Genomic DNA, 23,830 nt, shown 5'->3' on the forward strand with positions numbered 1-23,830 from the left:
ATCTGAGTTCCCAGAACACTTACACATACCTTGGTCGTTTTGTTTAACACATTGTATTATAGTGCCTCGTTACAGGATTTTATGTATCTCCTTGCTAGATTGGGCTGCCCAAGGCTAGGGAACACCAGATCTTAAATATCTGTACTCTCAACACTTGGTGCATTTCTTGATTGGATACCTGATGCCTATATACAAGTAATGGTGATGAGCATGAGTTTAGCTGGCTGTTAATTTTAACCCTGTAGCGTGCGGAAAACTGATAGAGATACTGGGCCAACATCCTTTTCCTTTTATCTATTATATCGAAGTTACATGAATAAGCTGGCTATCGTGTTCTTTTTTCTTTTTTACTAGAGAGGTTAGGATTCCACAGCATATCTGACACTTTTAGTTCTGTTCTTTTACTCATGATTCACTCCTCTGTAGGCTACCATTCTCTACCATTTTATAATTTTAACTTTGCAATGTATCACAATGGTGGCTCCAGTCTGCTCTTATGTACTGATTGACATCCAGAAATTCCATCTAGTTTTGAGGTAAGGAGGACTTTGCTTTAGTTGTAGGATTGTTCTAGTATTTTTCATTTCTCTCACTGTCTGTATATATTCTTGTCATTTTTGAGGTTTCTTCTCATTTTAAAATCTTTATCTTTTTTGTGCTTTTTGTTTGTTTTCCAAACGGGAGAACACATTTACTAGGGTGCTGCTTGTCTTTAATTGCCTTTTTAGCTAAAAAGAGAGTACCTTTTGCTCTGGCTTAGTAGCCTGGTAGTGGATTAATCACTTAGTATTTAGCTCCTCAAAACTTTTGTTGCTGATAATGATAACTTTAAAAAAAATTCTTTCGTGGTGGGGCTCTTCTTGTAAGACCTTCCAATTGTTAAAATCCCTTGTCCTACACATAAAGAAATATTACCATAGAAAACATTTTTAAAAATCTATAATCAAAACCTCTAAAGTGGGGGCCATTTCTTTTTCCTCCTCCCTTTCCCAGTTCCATTTTAGCAATTTGAATTAAGTTTACATATCTAAAATTAAGCCAGAAGTTGAAAGAAATGTCATCCTTATTGTCACACACATGTTTGTATTGTAAGGCAGACCAGTTTCCTGAAATGTGTATGTAGAATGCTTAGTGATGCTGTGTATAATCGCTGTATCTTTATTATTAGGTCATTACGTCACAACTTTGGCTCATATGCTTCTTTAAAGAAGAAATTCACATTTAGGCTAATTTGTTTTAGTAATCTGGAGTTTGTAGTGATAATGTTACTATTTTATTGATTTTTATTAAAATGGTTGAGTTTCAGTACTTACACAGTGAGAGTTAAAGTGAATAAGCAGTAAGATTTAGCCTCTGTTGTGTCTTGGGTTTATCTTACCTGATTCTCTCTTCTCCGAATACTTCAGTCCCAGTGGTCTTTCATTTCTTCCTTCTAAACCTGCTAATTCCACCTTTCCTCAAAGTCCTTTTAAGGTTTCCCTCCGTTCAAGATACTTCATCCCTTTTCCCACCCAAAAGCTATTCATTCTTAAGACATCTCTCTCTCTCTCTCTTTTTTATCTATACAAGGTTATTTATTACGAAATTATTAATAAAGCAAAATACTTGGAAAAAGCAAATATTGACTAACATAGGACCCGGTAAATGGATTATGATACATAAGAATGAGGAAGATCTGGGGCGCCTGGGTGGCTCAGTCGGTTAAGCGTCCAACTCTTGATTTCGGCTCAGGTCATGATCCCATGGTTCGAATCCCACATTAGGCTCTGTGCTGACAGCGTGGAGCCTGCATGGGATTCTCCCTCTCTCTTTCTCTCTGCCCCTCCCCTGCTCATGTGCTCTTTCTCTCTCTCCCTCAAAATAAATAAGTAAATTTAATGGAAAAAAAAGAAAAAGAATGAGGAAGATCTGTATGTACTGCTATATAATGGGATGGTTTTCTATTCTTTTTTTAAAGATTTTCTTTTCTTTCATTTTATTTTATTGTATGAATATAATTTATTATCAAATTGGCTTACATACAACACCCAGAGCTCATCCCAACAAGTGCCCTCAATGCCCATCACCCATTTTCCCTTCTCCCCCACCCCCCATCCACCCTCAGTTTGTTCTCTGTATTTAAGAGTCTCCTGTGGTTTGCTTCCCTCCCTCTCTGTTTGTAACTATTTTTCCCCCTTCCCTTCCCCCAGGGTCTTCTGTTAAGTTTCTCAAGATCCACATATGAGTGAAAACATATGATATCTGTCCTTCTCTGACTTATTTCACTCAGCGTAATGCCTTTTAGTTCCATCCACGTTGTTGCAAATGACAGGATTTCATTCTTTCTCATTGCCAAGTGCCACATCTTCTTTAATTCTGAGGGCATCTCTCAAAGGTCACTTCTTTGTGGTAGTTTTTCCCAACCTCCCTCAGTGCTGCTGTGCTCATGTCTGTAGGCTGAACTTCTCCACAGTGCATATCTCAGCTGTAATACTGTGGTGCAAGGAAAACAACTTCAGAGGGCAGGGTCTATGTGACATTAACTCCTTGAACCTCTCTCATTTAGCACAGCACCTAACAAAGCTTGTATAGTTATTGAATTCATGAATAGTAAAATTGTATAGGACAGCGCTTTTTTTTTTTTTTTTTTTTTTTTAATATTTGTTTATTTTGGGGGAGAGCCCAAGTGAGGGAGGGGAAGAGAGAGGAGACAGAGGATCCGAAGTTGGCTCTGCACGGACAGTCTTGACTGCAGCAAGCCCGATGTGGGATCTCAAACTGAGACATGACCTGAGCCAAAGTTGAACACTAAAACAGCTGAGCCACCCAGGTGCCCCTAAGACAGCGTTTTATATTTTAAGTAAGGTATACATTTTATATTTTAAAGTAAGTTTTAATCTCTTCCCAATTTTTGTTTTTAGACGTTAAGGAAGAAGATAAATCCAAGGACAGTAGTGGTGAAAAAACAGATACCAAAGGGTAAATTGTGTTTTTTATCTAATAATTTCTATATACTATAAAAATAATAAATACATTTACTTTAGGTGTGTTATGTGTGTATTCTTTTGAGAAGTGCTGGACCGAACTTGACTGAGAGCATCAGTAAGTTGAATGAGGTGTTCTAAATTTTACTCTGTATTGGTGGTGCACAAGATAATATATGCTGTCTAACTATCAGTGTATGTGTTATCTGTTTCTTTTTTACTTATGTAGCTTGCCTTAAAAAATGGTGAAGACTAGTAACGTTGTGTAACTGAACGTTAAATCAGTTTGTATTGTACGTAATGTATCTGAGACCTTTTGCTATTAACTTTATGTGATCTTTTCATGGTGCTCTTATTTCTGTATACATGATTACTTTTTGTGTGTGTGTGTGTGTGTGTGTGTGTGTGTGTGGTGTTGGCAGATGGGTAAATTTAAAATTTTTTTAATGTTTATTTATTTTTGAGAGAGACCAAGAGACAGAGAGCAAGCTGGGGAGGGGCAGAGAGAGGAAGACACAGAATCTGAAGCAGGCTCCAGGCTCTGAGCTGTCAGCACAGAGCCCAACACAGGGCTTGAACTCCACGAACTGTGAGATCATGACCTGAGAAGTCGGACACTTAACCGACTGAGCCACCCAGGCATCCCGAGATGGGTAAATTAAACACTGGGCTGGTATAACATGATTCATAATTTAGTTATGTTTGGCAAAATCATAATTGAGGTGTTTATCATCAGAAAGCATACATTTGACCACATGTAATTTTGTGCTAGCCTTTATAGGATAACTTGAATAGATTGTAAAATCACTGGAAAGATTAAGGTAGTCAGTACTCTAAAAATTGACTCAAGGCATTATCAGTGTGTGTTTCTTGGCATGACCCTCCAGGACTTTAATATTTTATGTTGCCTCTTTTAACAGAGCCAAATCAGAACAGCTCAGCAACCCTTGAATTTGAGTGTCTCACCAATTTCAGAAACCATAAAAGAGTGAGAAAATATCGGGAAGAAAAATTTTTTCTTTTTGAAGACTTGGCTTCATTTTATACTACTTTGGCATGGACTGTATTTATTTTCAAAATGGCTTTTTTTGTTTTTGTTTTTCTTGGCAAGTTTTATTGTGAGTTTTCTAATTATGAAGCAAAATTTCTTTCTCCACCATGCTTTATGTGATAGTATTTAAAATTGATGTGAGTTATTATGTCAAAAAACTGATCTATTAAAGAAGTAATTGGCCTTTCTGAGCTGATTTTTCCATCTTTTGTAATTATCTTTATTAAAAAATTGTACTTGGATTGCCTTTTGTCTGTTTCTTACATGAAATCTTTTTTCAGAGGCAAATAACATGACTTTCTGTACAATTAGAATACACTAGAGGAACTGATAACAGCTTCAAGGACATCCATTTACTATTCAAGAAAGAGTATTTTACAGTAAATATTTATTAATGCTCTAGGAGTTCTACCATCTTGGTTTTTATACTTTGGCCAGTCAGTGTCAGTGAAGATTGACATCTCATTGTAATAATTTATCTCTGAATTAATAATATAAGCTATGCGACTAAGATCCAGGAATTATATTTGAGCTGAACCAAAGATTCCCAAAAATTGGAAAAAATGAAAATTCTGAATTGGAAGAAAACCATAATCAGAGAAGGAAACGGTCTTCCATACTAGCAATATGTGACTTTGTTGCCAACCCCCACTATGTACCAAGTAGACAAGGAATTGTATGGTTGTGTCTGACCAGAATTTTCCTGTATTCATATTAAGTCTGTCTAAAATAAAACCTATTTAGACAAAACCTGGTCTAAGCTGCATTTACGTAACATCCAGGTTCCACTCTTACACCTAAGTTTCCAAACTAAGGAAATAAACGTTTAAAGAATTAGTTCATCTTTCAATTTATCGAGTATATTCATTTTAATGCTTCGGGTATGCAACTGAACATAATGGTGGAAGAATGCCCGCAGCACCGCTTACATTCTGGTGGTAGGAGGCAGGCATGTGGGCAGTTTGTACTTGAGGATGTGCAAGAGAAAATACATTTTAGGAACCTGTCAAAACCAGTGAAATCACCTTGCCAGGCCTAACCTGATGGTTTTGAGATGAAAATCCTAAAATTCTAGAAGATAGATAAAACATGTTTGTTTCTGTGTAAGCCCCTGCTTTCAGATGTTCACAGGAACACCTGGATTTAGGTAATGAGCAGCCATGCATCCATTCAGATTTATCATGTTTTCACTTTTGCCATATTTGCTTCAAGTGTTTTTTTTTTCCCTTTAAGTAGATTCTATACAGTTTGAAGACTTTATACACTTTGCCATGTAATTCCCCTTTTCCCACTCTTTAGAAGTAACCACTAGTCTGAAGTTCATGCATATTTTACCCATATTTTTACTCTTGCAAATCTGTCAGCATCTAAGCCTGTATGACATTAGATATTAAAGAGCTCAGTCCTTCATTAAAGGAGTAAGGAAATATGTTTGTGTTCTGTAACTTGGTTCTTTTTATATTGTGATTTACCCCTGTTGCAAGTGTAGTTCATTTTATATATAGTTGAAGCTTCAAGAGAGTTATGAAACAAATTCAGCCCAGGTCACTTGGTACAACATCCAAACGACAGAACTACTGAAAGAACAAAGACCCCATTTACAATTAAAAATTTCTAGAAATAAAAGTGCAGAGAAATCACAGTTCTGGTCTTACAGTGAGAAAGATCAATGTAACAGGATGTCAAGATCAATAATACACATTTGGAAATTAATACTGGATAAAAATACTTGAGATGGTGAGGGAAGAGAAAGTTAACTACTTTGGTGGGATAATGGATAGTCAGATGGAAGAAGTTTTATGCCTTCCACCAGAAAAATTTAAGTTGGAAAGGGGAAATGAAGCCCATAAGTACTAGAAACTTTAAGAAGAAAATAATTGGAGTAGAGATCATTCTGACTCCAAACCGTAGAAGAAACAATTGATACATTTGACTAAGGGGGGAAAGAAGTTGCAGGCTAATAAAACTAAGTTGAGGAAAAGACATGGCAGGGGGAGTTTGTAGGACCACAACTTGTCACCGTTCAAAAGGCTAACATCTAAAGCTAGTAGAGAAAGACTAAAGTGCATGAAGGATGTGAAGTTAACTGGGAAAGAAATACACATAGTTGTTAAATATGAAAAGGTCCTGAACCACTTTGAAATGCATATTAAAAAGATATTTTTTGGCCTGGTTTTTTTAAGCCTATCATAAATTTGAAAAGTGTTGGCAAGAGTTTGAGGAAATTGTCATTGTAGTAGGGTGTGTGAGTCACTATAACCTTGAGCTTAATTTAACAAAATGACAATCTAATTCAAAATTCCACTTTTGGAAAATTTAACATACTTGATGTGCAGATGACTTTCAGAGATCATTATGCAACAGTGTTTGAAAAAAAGATAAAAATGACTTAATGTTCAGTAGAGGCAGAGTTGAATGATTGTTATGAAAGAATACGGCGTAGCAAATATGAGATATGGAAATAAGGAATATGGAAAAACCTTTAAGGGCTACCATTAAGGGGAAAAAGGCAGATGTGGATCACATGACATACTACCTTATTTGTGTGTTAAGAAATAAAATAGGAAAGGTGATAATGAAATGGAGCATTGGAGCATTGGCTGCTTCCATGGGGATTTGAAGGTTGGACCATTACACAAAAGTAATTAAAAAATGCAAGAAGATAATTTCCGGTCGAAGGGATAGGAATTTTGCACAGCGTTACAGCTTCCTTTTCCACGTCTCAAATTCTTGAGATGACTTTCAGATTCTTGCAGTCCATTTGTTGTGACAGTAGTGACTTAGTTTTACTTTTTCCCAGGAGAAGGAACATGTGCCATGTGGCTAAAAGCCCCAGTGCCTAAGATGAGATATAAACCATCTGGAAGAATCATGTGGTCCTGATCAGGGTAAAGTAGCTATCAACTATCATTAGTTTTTTTTTTTTAATGACACTTTACAACTAAGACCTCAACTCAGGGAAAAACAAAACGAAACAACGGTCCTTTAATGAAGATGTTGCTTTTTTCTTTTAAAAAAAAATTTTTTTTTTAATGTTTATTTTTTTTAACGTTTATTTATTTTTGAGACAGAGACAGAGCATGAACAGGGGAGGGGCAGAGAGAGAGGGAGACACAGAATCTGAAACAGGCTCCAGGCTCGGAGCTGTCAGCACAGAGCCCGATGCGGGGCTCGAACCCACGAACCGTGAGATCATGACCTGAGCCGAAGTCGGACGCTTCAGCGACTGAGCCACCCAGGCGCCCCAGATGTTGCTTTGTTCTTAGTTTTTCACATTTCTTCGTGACGTGGGCGAATGCTTGTTCCAAGTCAGCATTGGTAATACAACGTAATGATATATAACTAATCTGCCCTTCTACCAAAGCTACTAGCATCCTGTCGATAGAGTTTTCAGAGTTCTTACATTGAAGTCATGTACTTGCATCTGCTTCCATTGCCTTCAGTAAAAATATTGCTGAAGCTTCTCTGTTCTCTGAGATTCATAACATTTTGCATTTCTATTGTGATATAAATGACATGGGTTTTCAAGGTTTAAATGAAAACTTCGATTTGTGTGCTCTCACAAGTATGCGTTTCAATAGTGTAAGATCCCTTTTTCTTCACCATAATCCTGTGTACGTTACTAACTTCTCTGTGCTTCCATTCGTTTTTAGTTTAAAATGAGGAAGGTGATAACCATCCCTACCTCACAGGGTTGTCACAAGGTTTGAATAATGTTCAGTTAAGTGTTAGCTGCTATTGTTAGGGGGGTCTGGCTGGCTCATTCGGTAGAGTATGTGACTTGATCTCAAGGCTAGGAGTTCAAGCCCCATGGTGGGTGTAGAGATTACTATTTAAAAAAAAAAAAGAAGAAAGAAAATACAGCGATCAGTAAGTGTTTGCTGCCATTGGTTTTGTTAACATGTCAGGTAAAGGGTAATAGATGGGGCCAAAATGATTTCAGGGAGAAAGCCTGAAAGCTTCATGTGTTCTTCAGACGTCACATGGATTGCATTTGAGCCTTTTGTTGCAATTTGGTGTCTACTAAAACTACTAGGTCATGGAGGTTAGAGAAGCAATCTTTTGAGAACTCAGTTTAGCAAGCAATCTAGTAAGATTTGGCAAATTTAGGAGGATCTTAATGCTGTTGCAATTTGAGAATAATCTGTCAGGGAAGATTGTTGTGAATGGATTGTGGACGAAATAAGACATTGTTATTGGCTAGTCATTTGAGTAGCAATATTAATGCGAAGAACTAATGCTCAGGAGTGTTCCAGTATTTAGGAGCTGCTCAACGATTGCTGCAATTTCCCCACCTCACCACAAGATGGCATATATTCCATTGTTTAAATATTTTTCTAGCTGCATTTTTCTTCTGTAGTCACTTGGTCTATTTAACAAGCAGAGTAACACTAACAGGTTCTTTTGGATGCAGGCTTGGATTCAATACTATTTGAATTAAGCTACAATTTGGTGTACTTAGTTGGGATTTTCTGTAGGTAAAACAATTATAACACTAATTCCTGAGTTTATATCCATAAAATAAAATAGAGTGTATCTGGTAATAAATTGAGACTTTTCTAGTAAAAAGTAGAATATAAATTAATGTGAGAAGAAGAAGAATTTTCTATTTTTGCTGGGAGGTGTAATCATTTAATATATACAGTTAAACAGGAGAATTGTAATTTATTTTTAGGATATGTAGCTTAGCACAGTGAAGGTAATATGCAGGGGCGTTGGATTCTTGCTCCACAACTTCTGTCATTAAGCTACGTACCTAACCTCTTTGATCTTTGGCACTTCACAGAGTCATGATTAGGATTATTAATAAATTCTTTTCTAGTGGAATAAATGACAAGGGAGAACATATTCCTTGCTTAGATTCTGTTTTTTTTTTTTTTTAAATACTTTTTGTTTTTGAGAGAGCTCAAGGGAGGGAGGGACAAAGAGAGAGATGACAGAGGATCCGAAGCGGGCTCTGCGCTGAGAGCAGCAAGCCTGATGTGAGGCTCCAAGTCACAAACTAGCAGTTTATGACCTGGGCCGAAGTCAGACGCTCAACTGACTGAGCCACCCAGGCGCCCCAGTTAGATTGTGTTATTGATAGAGCTCTGAACTGGTGTAAAAAAAAAATTTGGCGGGCTCACCTTGAGACAAGTGGTATGTGTGTAGGGGTGAGTTTAACAGTTATGATTGAAATCTAAAACTAATCCCTTTGGGTTGTGACGCTTCCAGCTTCTCTTGTGTATCATCCAACAAATTACTTTTTTTTGTTTCTTCAGAAATCAGCATTTCAAGGGTGACCTCCAGTCATGCGGTCTATACTCACTAGGCTGATGTACAGGTAAAACTTCAATGAACAGGCAAGTATAGACAGGCATTCCTAAGTTAAAAGAGAAAACATTATCACAATTGCGTCTGCTTAACAGATACCAACAAAAGGTCGTCATGGTCGGGCAACCAATAAGCTGAATGTTTGATTTGAAGGGACAAGAATTTCTCCTTTTGCCTTTTTCACCTGCACTTGTACTATATCTTTCAATGGGAAAAGCACTTGAAAAATCTCATTATTCTGCAGGATAGCAGGAAAGTTTCAACTTTGTTGCCTTTGACCAGATTTCAGGTGAGATCGACATGCTTGAGGGCACGCTCCTGTGCTCCAGGGGTGGGTACGAGCCTTCCAGATGCAAGAATGGGAGCACTGATCTCCTCAGCATTTCAGAAGTTAGACTCTTCTAACTGGGCTGGATTTCTCATTTCCATAGGATCTGCCTGCAGTGGACATACAGTATTTTTCAGGAAAAGATTTTCTCTATGATCCACAGTCCAAACCATTATTGGCTATTATGCTCCCTATCAGCCAAATGCAAAAGAAACTTCTTTTTGGTGCACTGAAAGGAGATACTCTTTTCAGACGCATTTATTTGTGTAGTTTAATGTTTATATGTAATAAACTTAGGTATAGTTTCTATGCTATTCCCTTAAATGGTGAATACCCTTTCAAAATCTGTTTTAAAATCAAATTAACATAAATCTTTAAGCACATAGTAAAGCTCTTTTATCATCCTATTTCTAGAGTTAAGCAGAAAACTCTATAAGCTCATTTACTTCAGATCGATGTATGACCATGGTGGGCATAAATCTGATTTCCCATATACGCATGCTGGACCCTAATGGTTATGTAAGGTAAGCAGCCTTATCTTTTTTTTTTTTTTTTAATTTGGTTTTTTTTTAACGTTTTTATTTTTGAGACAGAGAGAGACAGAGCATGAATGGGGGAGGGGCAGAGAGAGAAAGAGACACAGAATCAGAAGCAGGCTCCAGGCTCCGAGCCATCAGCCCAGAGCCCGACGCGGGACTCGAACTCACGGACCGTGAGATCGTGACCTGAGCCAAAGTCGGATGCTTAACCGAATGAGCCACCCAGGTGCCCCTAAGCAGCCTTATCTTAAACTTGCTTGGGCTTCTTACCCGACTTCCTCAAAACACCATCATCACGTAGAGTAGCAACAGACAAAGAGCCGTGGCCTGGAAATCATAAATATGAAGTTAGTCCCAGCCTTTGCACTGTATAGTTCTGCTTTGGCCAAGTCACTTCAATTGTCTATGCCTCAGTTTACTCATCTGTAAACATGGGTAGGTAACAGCTGGCAAATAACCATGCTTTTCCACCATGTCCTCTCTGTTACCTGTGGCAGATATCACAAACTGATAAGTGCTTTGCTGGCCTTAAAATTCTTCTCCACACAGAAAAACCCTACAATGAATCAGAGTTGGCATTAAAGGTGAAATGTTTTTGCCGTTCCTGTGCTGTGAGATGTTTAAAGCCCAAAGTCAACAGAGCGAGCCTTCATGTCTCTATGCATAAGCATGGAATATATTTCTTGGTTGTCGAATATGATATATTAGAAATTATTTTTACTGTCAATATTTTCCTCATAGCTAAACATTTGCCCATAGAGATTCATTTTTAAAATTTTAAATCAGTTCATTATACCAAGAAGTGCTATTGGAAAACTATAAAGGTCATAGAGACCAGAGTTTCCCTGCGTCAGAGTCAAATCAGGAAAGAGAAACCGTACTGTAATGTGAATGTGAAATTTTAATAACAATCATTAATTATAATAGGATTAGAGTATTGAGGGATTGCCTAGTAAAAATGAAGAGAATAAATTTTTAAAAACCACAGGAATAACATGTAAGGAGCAGCCACTACCCCTAGGGCTGTGAGAAGAGCCCAACTCCCCCACCCAAGCTTCTGGAGAGGGCACACTGATGGCTCACTGGATGGCACAGAAGTCACTGGGGGACCGCATTGGTGGAACTTGCTGGAAATCCACCCTCTAACCCTTGCCCGAAATCCTGTCTCCAGGGGGCTGGGGAAAGCTACTCCTAGAAAGGTGTCTTGTGGAAGGGACTCAGCCATGAAACTGCTTGAGCTGCCTGATGGGGGACAGGTGAGACTCCGGCTGCTGGACGCTGCCGATCACCCTACAGTGGGGCCAAGAGCTAGGGAAGCTGCCCATGCTCCAGGCAGTAGGTGCCAGGGAAGCCTGCGGCGACCTGCTAAGAGCACACCACGACCGGAGGAGCCACTTCACCCTCTGGCACCCTTTACTGACAGCTTAATATCGTGGCAGCTGGCAAAACAGAAACAGTTAAAAAATCGAACTCCCACGCCACGGTGCAGGCAACGGCAGATGCGTTTGCAGCCGAGAGGCAAACTGATAACTGGTCTGTTCCTCTTTCCAAAGGACTCTTTGGTGTTAGCTGTTGTGTGCAACGGAGAAGTAAATTCTCAACCCTTCTCTCTGTGGACTTAGCTTGGCTAGGCTTGGGTCACTTCTGCCTTGCCCTTAGAGGTAAATCCTTTTTTTTTTTTTCTTTCTGCACAACTACCTAACATGTCTCTCAGCCACTGGCACCACCAATTGATTTCCTCTTCGCTGCCTTTTGACCCTTTGCTGGTAATTGCCTGACAGAATTCCTGTGACTAGGAGTATCGAGTGTAAGTGAAGGTAAAAATAATGAAGCTGTCTAGTCTTGGGGTATGAGCACTAGGAGGATAAACTTACTGAATGTTGAGTTTTACTCCAGACAACATAGGGAACTCTAAAACAACACTTGTTTGAGACACTTGCTGAAGCCAGATGGCATTGGAGCAAACTGTGTCTATGCTTTAGTGAAGCTATATAAGGTAGTCTAAAGACCACTGAAACTGGGCTCCACCATTTGCTATCTTTGTTTTGGACAAGTTTCCTAAACTCTCTGAGCCTCAGTTTCATCATCTACAAAATGAGGATGATCTCAATTTCAGATAGATCCAAAGATGAAATGAGAAACGACTTTATCTCTGGTTCTTCCCAAAGCTGTACGAGTATATTAACAAGAAGCAAAAATAAATCCAGAAGGAGAATGTAAGAGGATACAATAGCATGAAAGGGAAGTGATCATTTTGGAAAGTCATAGGCAGGCGGTAACTGGAACTTACTCTTGCAATGATAAAAAGTCAGGAACCAGTCAGTTTCCTGCCAGAACTTGGAAAAGGCTTAGAACGGGATGCCTCACTGAAGGCTGCAGTGCTGACGAACTTGGAAAAGGCTTAGAACGGGATGCCTCACTGAAGGCTGCAGTGCTGACGGGAGGTGAAAATGGGAAGACTGGCTGATGTCTTTAAGAGGAGCTATTAGATCCCTAAATACCATTCCCTACCCTGAGAAGCCTGGCAGACACCCTTCCGCCCCAATTAGGAGAGATTTGCCTTCTGCAGAAATTGAACCAGATTGGTTCTGGGCTCAGAGACATAGAAGATGAGATGACATATTGAGAAAATGAGCCTTCATACCAAACTGTGAGATTCTACTGAGTGTAGGTCTCTTTGTGAACTCATAATTCTTTTTCTTTTTTTTAAGATTTGATTTTTAAGTAATCTCTACACCCAACATAGGGCTCAAGCACACAACCCCAAGATCAAGAGTTGCACACTCCACCAAGTGAGCCAGCCAGGCATTACGTGAACTCATAATTCTTGAGTTCGTTGAGCTTCATGGGTTTGTAGATATATTTAATCAATTTGGGAAATTACTTGGAGAGATCACTAAATTGACAAACTTTTAGCTAAGCTAAGAAAAGCAGGATACATAAATTAACTAAAATCAGCAATGGAAGTGGAGACATTACTACCAAACTTACAGAAATAAAGGTATTCAAGAGAATACTATGAAGAATTGTGTGCCAACAATTTGATAACTTAGATGACATGGAGAAATTCTTAGAAATACACAAATTATCAAAGCTGACTCAAAAAGAGAAAAATCTCAATAGACCTGTTATAAGTAAAGGGATTGAATATTTTTTTAAAAAATTTTTTAATGTTTATTTATTTTTGAGAGACAGAATGCAAGTGAGTTGGGACAGAGAGAGGGAGAGAGACACAGAATCCGAAGCAGGCTCCAGGCTCCGAGCTGTCAGCACAGAGCCCGATGCAGGGCTCAAACTCAGGAACTGTAAGATCATGACCTGAGCTCAAGTCGGTCGCTCAACCACCTGAGCCACCCAGGCACCCCAGGGATTGAATCTTTAATTAAAAAAAACAAAAACAAAAACAAAACTCCCAATAAAGAAAAGTCCAGGACCAGATGGCTTCACTGGTGAATTCTATCAATCATTTAAAGGATTAACACCAGTCCTCAAACTCTTGCAAAAAGTAGACGATGAAGGAACACTTCCCAACTCATTTTATGAGGCCAGTCTTTTCCTGGTATCAAAGCCAGATGAAGACACCACCAGAAACAACTGAAGACCCATGTCTCTGATGTATATCTGATATATATTTAAGCCATAAAGAAGAGTGAAATACTGATACATGCTATAGCACAGACAAACCTTGAAAACATTACACCAAGGGGGCCTGAGCTCAGTCAGTTAAACATATGACTCTTGATTTCAGCTCAGGTCATGATCACACGGTTTGCAAGATTGAGCCCCGCACCAGAGCCAACTGACAGTGTGGAGCCTGCCTGGGCTTCTCTCTCCCTCTCCCTCCCTCTCTCTCTCAGTAAATAAATAAATAAACTTTAAAAAATTACACTAAGTTCAAAGAAGCCCGACACAAAATGTCACCTGTTTTATGACTGCAGTTATACAGAATATTCAGAACAGATCAATTCTTAGCAAGAGAATTTAGATTGGCAGTTGCCAGAGGCTAGCACAGAGGGCTAAAATAATAGCTAGTGCCTAATGGGTACAAGATTTCCTTTGGGATGATGAAAACGTTTTGGAACTAGATAGAGGTGGTGGTTGTACAACTGTGGATGCACTGAACGCCATTGAATGGTCACTTTAAAATGATCGATTTTGTGTTCTATGAATTTCACCTCTAAAATAAATATTTGTGTTTATGTTAGGCCCTCCCCTAACTGATGCTTTTCTGGTGGTGCTGAGAGCATTGGCCCCAAATCTAATCTAATCTGCCTTCCAATATAAGGAAGGAGCTAGACATTCAACAAGCAAGTATGCAGGCAAATACACAGTTACAGTTGTGGTGAGTGTATACAGAGGAAACGAAGGAGTTGTAGGAAGAGAACAGTGAGGGAAATTGAATTAGACTGGGCGGTGGGGGAAAGGGGTGAAGGGAGAGACAGGGTCAGGAAGTTCTACCTGAGGAAATGTCTTTTCAGCGGGATCTGAAGAATCAGAATTAGCCTAGTGGGGAACTGAGTATTGCATACCCCGGACATTGGGAGCAGCACGCCAAGTGTCCTGAGACGAGAGAGAGAGAGCAGTGCATTTGAGAAAAGGAAAGAGTTGGAACCCACCGATCAAGGCACCAGAAGGAGCTGGAGAGAAGGGCAATTGAACGCTATTATCAACTGAGAAGGTAGAAACAGGAAGTAACATGACATGATTCACATTTTAAAACGCTGCTGTGTGGTGAATAAATTGTTGAGAGGCAGGAATGAAAGCAGCGAGATCAGTTACGGGATGTGACATTTTACAAAACAGCCTGCAAGTTTGTGACATTGCTCCCATTGAGAAGTGGTGTCTCCGTCCTCCCCCTTGGATCCGAGTGGGCTCATGGCTGCTTCAAACAAAATACAACAGAACTGACACCTAGAGGACTCTTAAGGCTGGGTCATAAAAGACCATTCAGATTCTTCCTCATGTTCTAGGGATATGCACTGTGGGGAAACCCAGCTGCCATGTCTGACTGTCCTGTAACTGCCCAGCTCGAGAGGCTTATGTAGACACTTCTGTTGCTAGTCCTAGCTGAACCCAGTCTTCCAGGCACCCTCCACACCCCCAAGGGACCAGAGAGGGGAGTCCAGCTATCTTGGACCCTCTGGCCCAGCCCATGTTCCAATGAATGCCATTCAGTGACTTCAGTTGTTTCCTTGAGGAGCAGAAGAGTGGCCCAACTCAGCTCTATGGGCACCCCCAAACCCTTCTCAGATTCTGATAATCTACTTTGAGGCTCCTCCAGATGGGGGCTGGGGGACACACATCGGCCTACCTCACCTGATAGTTTTTTTGATCAGTCTCTTCAGAAAGAAGGTGAAGGAAGGGAATAAGATGAGCAAAAAACCAAAATTGGAGTCTCATCGCTGCCACTGTTAGTAGTGCCTGATTTAAGGCACGTTATTTAACCTCATTACTCCTTGGTTACCTAATTCATAAAATGGGGATGATGATACAATGGTGCTGATCTCACGGGTTCGTTGAGAGAATGACAGAAGAGAATGCATACAAAGTGCTCAAACAGTGCCTGGCATATTTTAAGTGCCTAGTTTATATTACTTATTATTAATGCCTAAATTCTATTCCATAGATCAGAACAAAATTTGGCAAGTGAGACTACTCCGTGGTTTCTGAGTTGGCTTAATTTCTCAATATACCAGTGTCAAGATTCACTGTTGCTAGAACTAATACTTTTAAAAATTAAGTATGTCATGATTTGGCAATTTGATATCACAGAAATACATCATGATAGGTTAAAATAACCTTGTCTCCAAACACTTTCCAGGTACAAAAATAAACAACTAGAACTATACATGGGAATGGAAGACAAGAGTTAGTGAATGAAGATATGAAAGTGCTTTGAAAGCAAGCTGGGAGGTTTTGATGACAACCTTTTGGCCATTCGGTATCACCATCCCCAAGGATACCGGCTCCAGCGTACCTTAAATATACATGACAAACACAGCTCTGGAGAAGGAAATGTCCCATCCCTTCTCCTTCTTTGGTCATAAGTGTGGAGACTAATCTTCTTGTGTCATTCTCTCCAAGAGAGAATGGTGCTTGGAAATGTGAATAATGTGTGGAACTGTAAATTTTTATAGTGTTTTTGAGGCTGATTAAAAAAAAAAATCATTGGCAAACATAAAAGACTTAGTTCCCAGATGTTCATTTTAGTATCGTTTATAGTAACAACCTAAATAGTTAGTTTTGCAAATTTCTGTAAGGAATTATAGTTTATTAACTCACTGGAATATTAATTATTCCATAAACATGATGGTGTAAAACTATATTGTTGACATAGAAATATATTTAGGTATATTAATTCGTGAGGGAAAAGCAGGTTACATTGTTAACCTTTATAACTTTCAGATAACGGAGGGAAAGCTCGAGGTAAAAAAAAAAGTCCCCACAAAGAAGCAAACTTTGAGATTCCCGGTGTTTTATTTTCGACTAGAATCTTAAAGAAATCCAGAAGGACACGTGCTGAAGATATAGAACCTGTTGTGGGGCGGGCCCGATGAAGACTTGCCACAGAACAAAAGGAAATGGCGGGTTACTGACCTGCCCTTCGGAGAGGTTCCAGAGCAATCTTCGGGGATCGCCCTATGGTTAGTCACTCTGAATCTCCCTTAGAACAAGCTGAAAACCCAGAACAAAGCACAGGATCAAACTCTAAACCTGTGTCTCCCATAGTCTGTTTTGCAAAACACTAGTTCCATGGTATATGCATAGTTAATAAAATAAGAAGCATGTTCCTTTCTCAAATAGTTTGGGGAAGCTTTTAGATTAAATGTTGACAAATGTATTTGCAGGAGCGCCTGACCGGAACCTTGAATGTGAAGCTGTGCTTGGTGATCTCCCAAACAGAGGTACCACGTTCACACTTCTCTAACTAGTGTCCTCGCAGATTCCTCATGGAAAAAAAGTGTCCCATGGTCCATAAAGTAGAGAAATATGTGTCAATGGGCTAGACACCTTCTCATCTTTGAATGTCTTTCTTTTTCATCTCCTGTATTCAGCCCACTGGCATTGATTTGTTTCTTCCATCATAATATTTTTCGAATGTGTCCATTTAAAATCATATATTATTTTAACGTATGCCTGGGTGGCACCTGGCTGGCTGTGGCACCTGTGTGGCTCAGTTGGTTAGGCATCCGACTCCTGATTTAGGATCAGGTCATGATCTCATTCACGATGGTGAGATCGTGCCCCACGTCAGGCTCCATGATGGGCAAGGAGCCTCAAGATTCTCTCTCTCTCTCTTCCTCTACCCTTCTCCCCAACCTGCACTCTCTCTCTCACAATAAATAAATAAATAAATAAATAAATAAATAAATAAATAAAATCATATATTAACATTGAGCTTCTATTAAATACTAGGCATTTAAAAACCTTTATCATTTAGTTTTTGAAAAATTATGGATGCTAATTTCACCACTGCTTTCTAAGTAGAGACACTGAGGTGTAGAGAGATTGGGTACCTTGATCAGGGTCAACGGACTCATAAGTGATTGAGCTTTGATTCAAGTCTTTGAAGTACATGCTTTCCCCAGTAGCACATTTTAATTCTACTTCAATGACCTTCCTTATTTTCACTATGCACCACAGCAACAGCCTCCTTAGTTTGTCTTCCTTCCCGGCGGTCTCTTTCTGCTTCGATCCGCCTAGCCCTGCTATATCCCTGCTGCCAGGCTAATTTCTCTTACATGCATGTATCCCAAAGATCAAGGGCCCCAAAAGCTCTTATTTGAATCTGGCAGGGGAGGGAGCTGTGAGGGTCCAGTGGCTTCATGGAAACTTCACCTATGGAAAAAATGTTTCTGCTGCCATTAAAACTTTCAAAGAAAAAAGATTATAAATTATCAGAAGAAGGTGAGACAGTTAATAACTTTCTAGAGTATTTGAGTATGTGCCCTCAAGTCAAGTAGCATCTTGAGAGGAGCAGGATATGGAGAAGGAATGAGCTAATGGTCCGGTTATTGCCTGATTTCCCTCTTTGCCTGCTGCACACCATGGGGAGGTAGGTCCTTCTCCCCTGCACAGGAGACCAGGTCTGGGAAACCTACCAACAATCCATGATGGAAACTGGAAAGGGAAGCTGATGTTTTGATTAAGCGAATATTTGAAATTATTTCATTCCAAAGAAAAATATCCCAATTAAAGTGCCAAGCATTCAGTATTCACAAACAGAAAACAGATGCAACATGTGTTCAGTTTGAAACTGACTTGGGAATAACTCTCCCGAAACTGAATGTGGACATATTTAAACAATATAATTCATAACAGAGCTCTAGAAGGGTTTCGAAGAGGAGACAAAGGAGTACTATACACACATTTAGCTATCCCTAGAGTATGGGCATGTACCAAATGTAATAAATATATGTCTGCTATTTAGCTCTGCAATTTCCACATGCTTTTTACGTGACTGCATTACTGATTACATAAGACACTAAAATCTTTTTTAGGAATACATATAGTGGTAACGTTTTTAGAACCAAATTATAAAAATAATTAGCCAGTGGAAAAACTTTTTTTTCTACTTCTCAAGTTCAATATTTTCCTGAAAAAAATTTTCTACTTCCTGATTTGGAAAATGAACTTGGAGCCAAGATTTACTTTCTCTTAGAAAGGAAACTTCAATAAAGTTTTGTCATTCTTTGATCCTTTTAGAAAAACGAGGCTTATTACTCTTCAGAAAACAAAATTCTCCGATAACTTCTTGCATTCCTTTGGTATAAACATGGGAGTACAAGACAGGATCATAGTTAAAAAAAATTATTCTCAGGACTGCTAAATTCTAGCCAATCTTCCACCCAAGTGAATAAAAAGTTTTAGCAGGTCCATAAAATGCTTCCACATATTTCTAACCAGAAAGTTGATGGTGGATACCAGGTTGTAATGTTTTGCAGTTAATATTGTCATCAGTATTTTCCATATGTTTTTTTGTTGTTTTCCTTGATTTACCAAATGAGATTTCTCAAATTTTCAATGCGTTGTTTTAGCTATAGTCCTCACATTCAAAATAAATTTACAGAGAATCTATTCAACAAATATATATTGAATGCTTGCTATGTGCAAAACACTATGCTGTGCTGTTTTGAACTTTCCATTTGAATTAAACTTTTATATTGGTTAACTTATGTGTTAATTTCATAGACTGATTTTAGAAGCAAATTTTCAATTAGCTTTTCTTTATTCTAGTTCCTCACTAACCTACTTTACAATTGACTCTGTACCTGTGGCGTCGCAATTGACAAAAAAGAGTGGGTTTAATACGGTGTATTATGCATCCAATACAATTTTAAATTATTAATCTGATGCAAAAGTGGGGAATAAGATTAAAACGTTAAATAAAAGTGGAAATTTATAGATATAGTATGTGACCTAAGACAATATAAACATATATGTGACCAGCGAAGATATTATGATAGATTTCATTATTTGCCCCATTTCCCCCTCCCCACCCCACTTTCCCTCTATGCCATGCCATTTGGCAGTGCTCTCCCACAGTAGGCATACTTCTTATGGACTATTACTTAGGTTGTGTTTGATCTCTCCTTTTGGTTTGGTCATGTGAATTGCCTTGGTCAATAGAATGAGGCAGAAGGGATAGCGTGCTAGGTCCAAAGTTAACCCTCAAGGGATCTTGCATATTTCCACTTTCTCTCTTGTGTTCCTGCCACCCATGAGAAAGATAAGCCCAGGGCTAGCCAGGTGCCAGAGAAAGGAATTTAGACACATGGAAGTGGGTTGCCCCCACTAACGTAGTCGAAGCAACCTATAGCTGGAGCCCAGCTCTTATCAGCTCTGTTAGTTTTCCAGGACTGCCATAACAGACTAGGGGGCTTCAACAACAGAAATTCGGTTTTTCACAGCCCTGAAGCCTGGAAGTCTGAGATCAAGGCTAGAAGTCTGGTAGGTTTGGTTTCTTCTGAGGCTTCTCTTCTTGGCTTGTAGCTTGTCTTTATGTTCACCTAGCATTCTCTTTTTAGCATTCCTCTTTTGTAAGAACACCAATCATACTGGATTAGGCCCACCATAATGACCTAATTTTGACTTAGTTACTTCTTTAAAGAGCCTTTCTCCAAACACAGTCACATTCTGAGGAACTAGGTGTTAGGACTTTGACATATCATTTTTGGGGGGATGCAAGTCAACCTGTGACATCAACCAAACTCAGCCTAGATCAGGCAATCCTCAGGTGTCAAAGAGATTCATCAGCTATAATAATAATAGATTAGCATTTTAAGGAAGTGAATTTTGGTGTGCTTTGTTTCAAAATATTAGCTTATCAGGGGCGCCCGGGTGGCTCAGTTGGTTGAGCGTCCGACTTTGGATCAGGTCATGATCTCACAGTTTGTGAGTTTGAGTCCCACATCAGACTCTTGGCAGTCAGCGCAGAGCCCATCTTGAATCCTCTGTCTCCCTCTCTCTCTGCCCCTCCCCTGCTCATTCTCTCTCTCTCTCTCTCTCTCTCTCTCTCTCTCTTTCTCAAAAATAAATAAATACATTAAAAAAATTAGCTAACCAGTACAACTTGCATGAAAAAAATTTAAATAATTATTGGTCATGAGATATGGGGTAAATCAAAAATATTTTAAGATTGTTGGGTCACCTAGGTGGCTCAGTTGGTTAAGCGTCAGACTTCGGCTCAGGTCATGATTTCCCGAGTCTGAGATGTGCTGACAGCTCCGAGCCTGGAGCCTGCTTCAAATTCTGTCTCCCTCTCTCTCTCTGCCCCTCCCCCACTTGTGCTCTCTCTCTCTCTCTCTCTCTCTCAAAAATAAACATTAAAAAACTTAAAAAAAAATGATTGTTGCTACATATTCTTTTAAATTGGCTGTATTTTTTTCTGTATATAAAGTAATACTTCTCCATTGTTATAAAAACAGAAAATATAGTAATACATAAAATATAAAAACAAGACTCAGTTGTAATGTGCCCCCTTCCCCATCATGGTAGAAAACCAATGTTAAATACCTTTTAATTACTTTCCTATTTACAAACACAAACATATCCATACATATTTTTACACATACATCCACACATATTTTTACAAAATCAGGTATTGTATTATACATATTTTAAACTGCTTTTACTTTTTTTTAATAAAATTTCCAAGGGTAGTGTTCTGTTAATGTAAAGCTATATCATAATTTTAATGACTGCATAGTATACTCTTTTATCAATTACCAGAATTTGCTAACTTTTTATTGGCTATTATTTAGATTGCATTCATTTTTAAAAAAATTTTTTTAATGTTTATTTATTTTTGAGAGAGACAGGGACAGAGTGTGAGGTGGGGAGGGGGCAGAGAAAGGGAGACAGATTCTGAAGCAGGCTCCAGGCTCTGAGCTGTCAGCACAGAGCTCGACGCAGGGCTCGAACTCACGGACCACAAGATCATGACCTAAGCTGAAGTCGGGCACTTAACCGAGTGAGCCACCCAGGCACCCCTAGATTGACATTCATTTTTTATCATTATTTTATTTTTTTCATTAAAAATAAAAGATGCAATAATGTTTCTTTCTAAAATGCCTTGAGATTTGGGGTTAAAAAAATAAAATACATGTGGAGACTATTACTAACTATAAGTTACCATAGGTTTTTCTGCCAACTTTACATAGATGGCTTTAACCAAGTATAACGATGAAAATGTATTTGGCCTTGGTATAAAGGTCAGTGAATTTAAATAAGGATGATGGTTACAGCAGAGCTGATAATTTCTTTAAAAATTTTTATAAATGTATACTTTAATAAGAATATAAGCAAATAGGTAAGTTTGTGGAGAAGCTGACCAAGATACATATATTAGGAGATACAAGTGTCCATCTAAATCTTCTATATTTCCTTTTTTTTTTCTTACAGAATATTCAAGTTGTTTAATGTGTAATTTCTCATGTGCCATTTTGGAAGTCCTTTATTGTAAAGACCATTCTTTTGTCTGATTACAAACAGCAGCCACACTGTCAGTGATTATTCTGGACCTCCACGTTGGATAAATTCAATTTCTTCTCGAGACACAAGTTTCCTTCTGTATTTCTGACGTAATGTTTTTATTATTTCTGCAGTGTCTGGTGGACCCTGATGAATCAGCAAATCTGGTGATTTCCTGCCCTTAGAACGCTGTGAAATTGAAGAAGAGTGAGATGGGAGTCCTGCTGAGCTCAAAACTTCTGATACATTGAGTTTAGGATTGTCTCTTCTGTCAGGGAACCTTATTCATAGACTATGTGGTTTGACTACCTGAACAACTCTGCTGGCAGATGCCATCTTGATGCCCCTGATGGTTTCATTTTAAAACATTAATCCCACTGGTATCTACTGAATTACCTACGAAATGTGTGACACTTGCCTCCACACTACAGAAATGAAATGTGGCTTGAGATGTCTCCCTGCTGAAGAGGGAGCAGACAGGGATGGGTATAGGTGACCCTGAGGACTTGACACCTGACACCCGCAAGGTTGCTTATGGGATGATGAAGGAAGTTCAATGTTAAGTGTTAGAAAGAAACATGTTTTCTACTTTTATAATTAAAAAACTGTTCTTAAGAGCAGGGCTTTTCTTCCTGGTGTTTCTTTCTGTGTAAGAAACAAGTAAAATTCTCACTTGCCTAACAGCAGGATACATTTAACAACCCTCAACATCCTTCTAAGGAAGAGCCTCCCAGGCAAATATTTTCTGTGAGGCTTCTGAGGTGGTTTCTTTTCCCCTTGGGCTTGGGCCAGCCATCTGTTAATTGTGGGTCTGGTTTCTTTCTTGCCTTCTGTCACCCCCAACTCAGTGGCCCTGGCCACAAAAGGAAGTCAACATTGACCACACAAAGACACCCTCTGTCGTCATCTCCACCGAGGCTGGCTGCACTGCTGGTATCATTTGTTCTGTACTTCAGGGGACCCTACGTCGGTTGGGACTCAGTGCCAAAGAATCTCTACTTCTGGAGAATGTGGTGGTGATATCCTTGTGTAATTTCTCCTCCGGAATACAAGACCACTCACTGTATCAAGTACTGTATTTCTCAGAGGCATCTTTCTCTGCAAAATTGGGAACCTTATGGGAGGAAACAATATTTTTAGCTGAACGAACTGTTTGAATCTAGGTTAGTGTGATCCAAAATTGTACGAAATCCACGCCAGCCTATTTTCTTTGCCTCCATCAATAAATTTAGAAAGTGCAGATTAGTGTAACCATATCAACTCTATTTTATTTAATGCTTTTAGCGGTGCTATGTGTTTTCCATATCAGGCTTCTGGGAAGCAAATATTCACACTGTCAGATAATGTAAATGACAAGTGTATTCACCATATCCTTACCTCCGGATATACGCTTGGTCAAAAGTTTGAGATGAAGAAGAATGAGACTGGGGAACAACAGGCATATATATTTTCAGTCAAGATGACAAAAATCTGGGCCAAGGTAGACATCAGATTTTATATTGAATGATTTGTTAACAGGTTAAATATGGGAAGTAGAAGATAAGCTGGAGTCATAATAATATTAATATTATTAATGGTAATAATATTGGTAATTGGTATTGGTAATTTATTGGTAATAAAATTGGTAATAACAATGGTAATCACAATGACTGCTAGAGTTTAT

The 23,830-nt window shown here is 38.9% G+C and overlaps 1 protein-coding gene and 1 pseudogene across 2 annotated transcripts in view; one reads left to right on the plus strand and one right to left on the minus strand.

Moving 5' to 3' along the window:
- HDAC2 (histone deacetylase 2) overlaps positions 1-4,256 on the plus strand; it is a 29,480-nt gene extending 25,224 nt beyond the window's left edge. For both annotated transcript variants that reach the window (XM_027057061.2, XM_027057060.2), the window contains exons 13-14: positions 2,901-2,958; positions 3,884-4,256. In XM_027057061.2, the coding sequence (XP_026912862.1) occupies positions 2,901-2,958; positions 3,884-3,914 (89 nt within the window). In that variant the 3' untranslated portion in view covers positions 3,915-4,256. The remainder of the gene's footprint in view (positions 1-2,900; positions 2,959-3,883) is intronic.
- Positions 4,257-22,181: 17,925 nt separating this feature from the next.
- LOC113598544 (alpha-ketoglutarate dehydrogenase component 4-like) lies at positions 22,182-23,609 on the minus strand (annotated as a pseudogene).
- Between the last annotated feature and the right edge of the window lie 221 nt (positions 23,610-23,830).

Source organism: Acinonyx jubatus, chromosome B2 (assembly GCF_027475565.1).
Source record: "Acinonyx jubatus isolate Ajub_Pintada_27869175 chromosome B2, VMU_Ajub_asm_v1.0, whole genome shotgun sequence".
NCBI classification, from domain to species: domain Eukaryota; kingdom Metazoa; phylum Chordata; class Mammalia; order Carnivora; family Felidae; genus Acinonyx; species Acinonyx jubatus.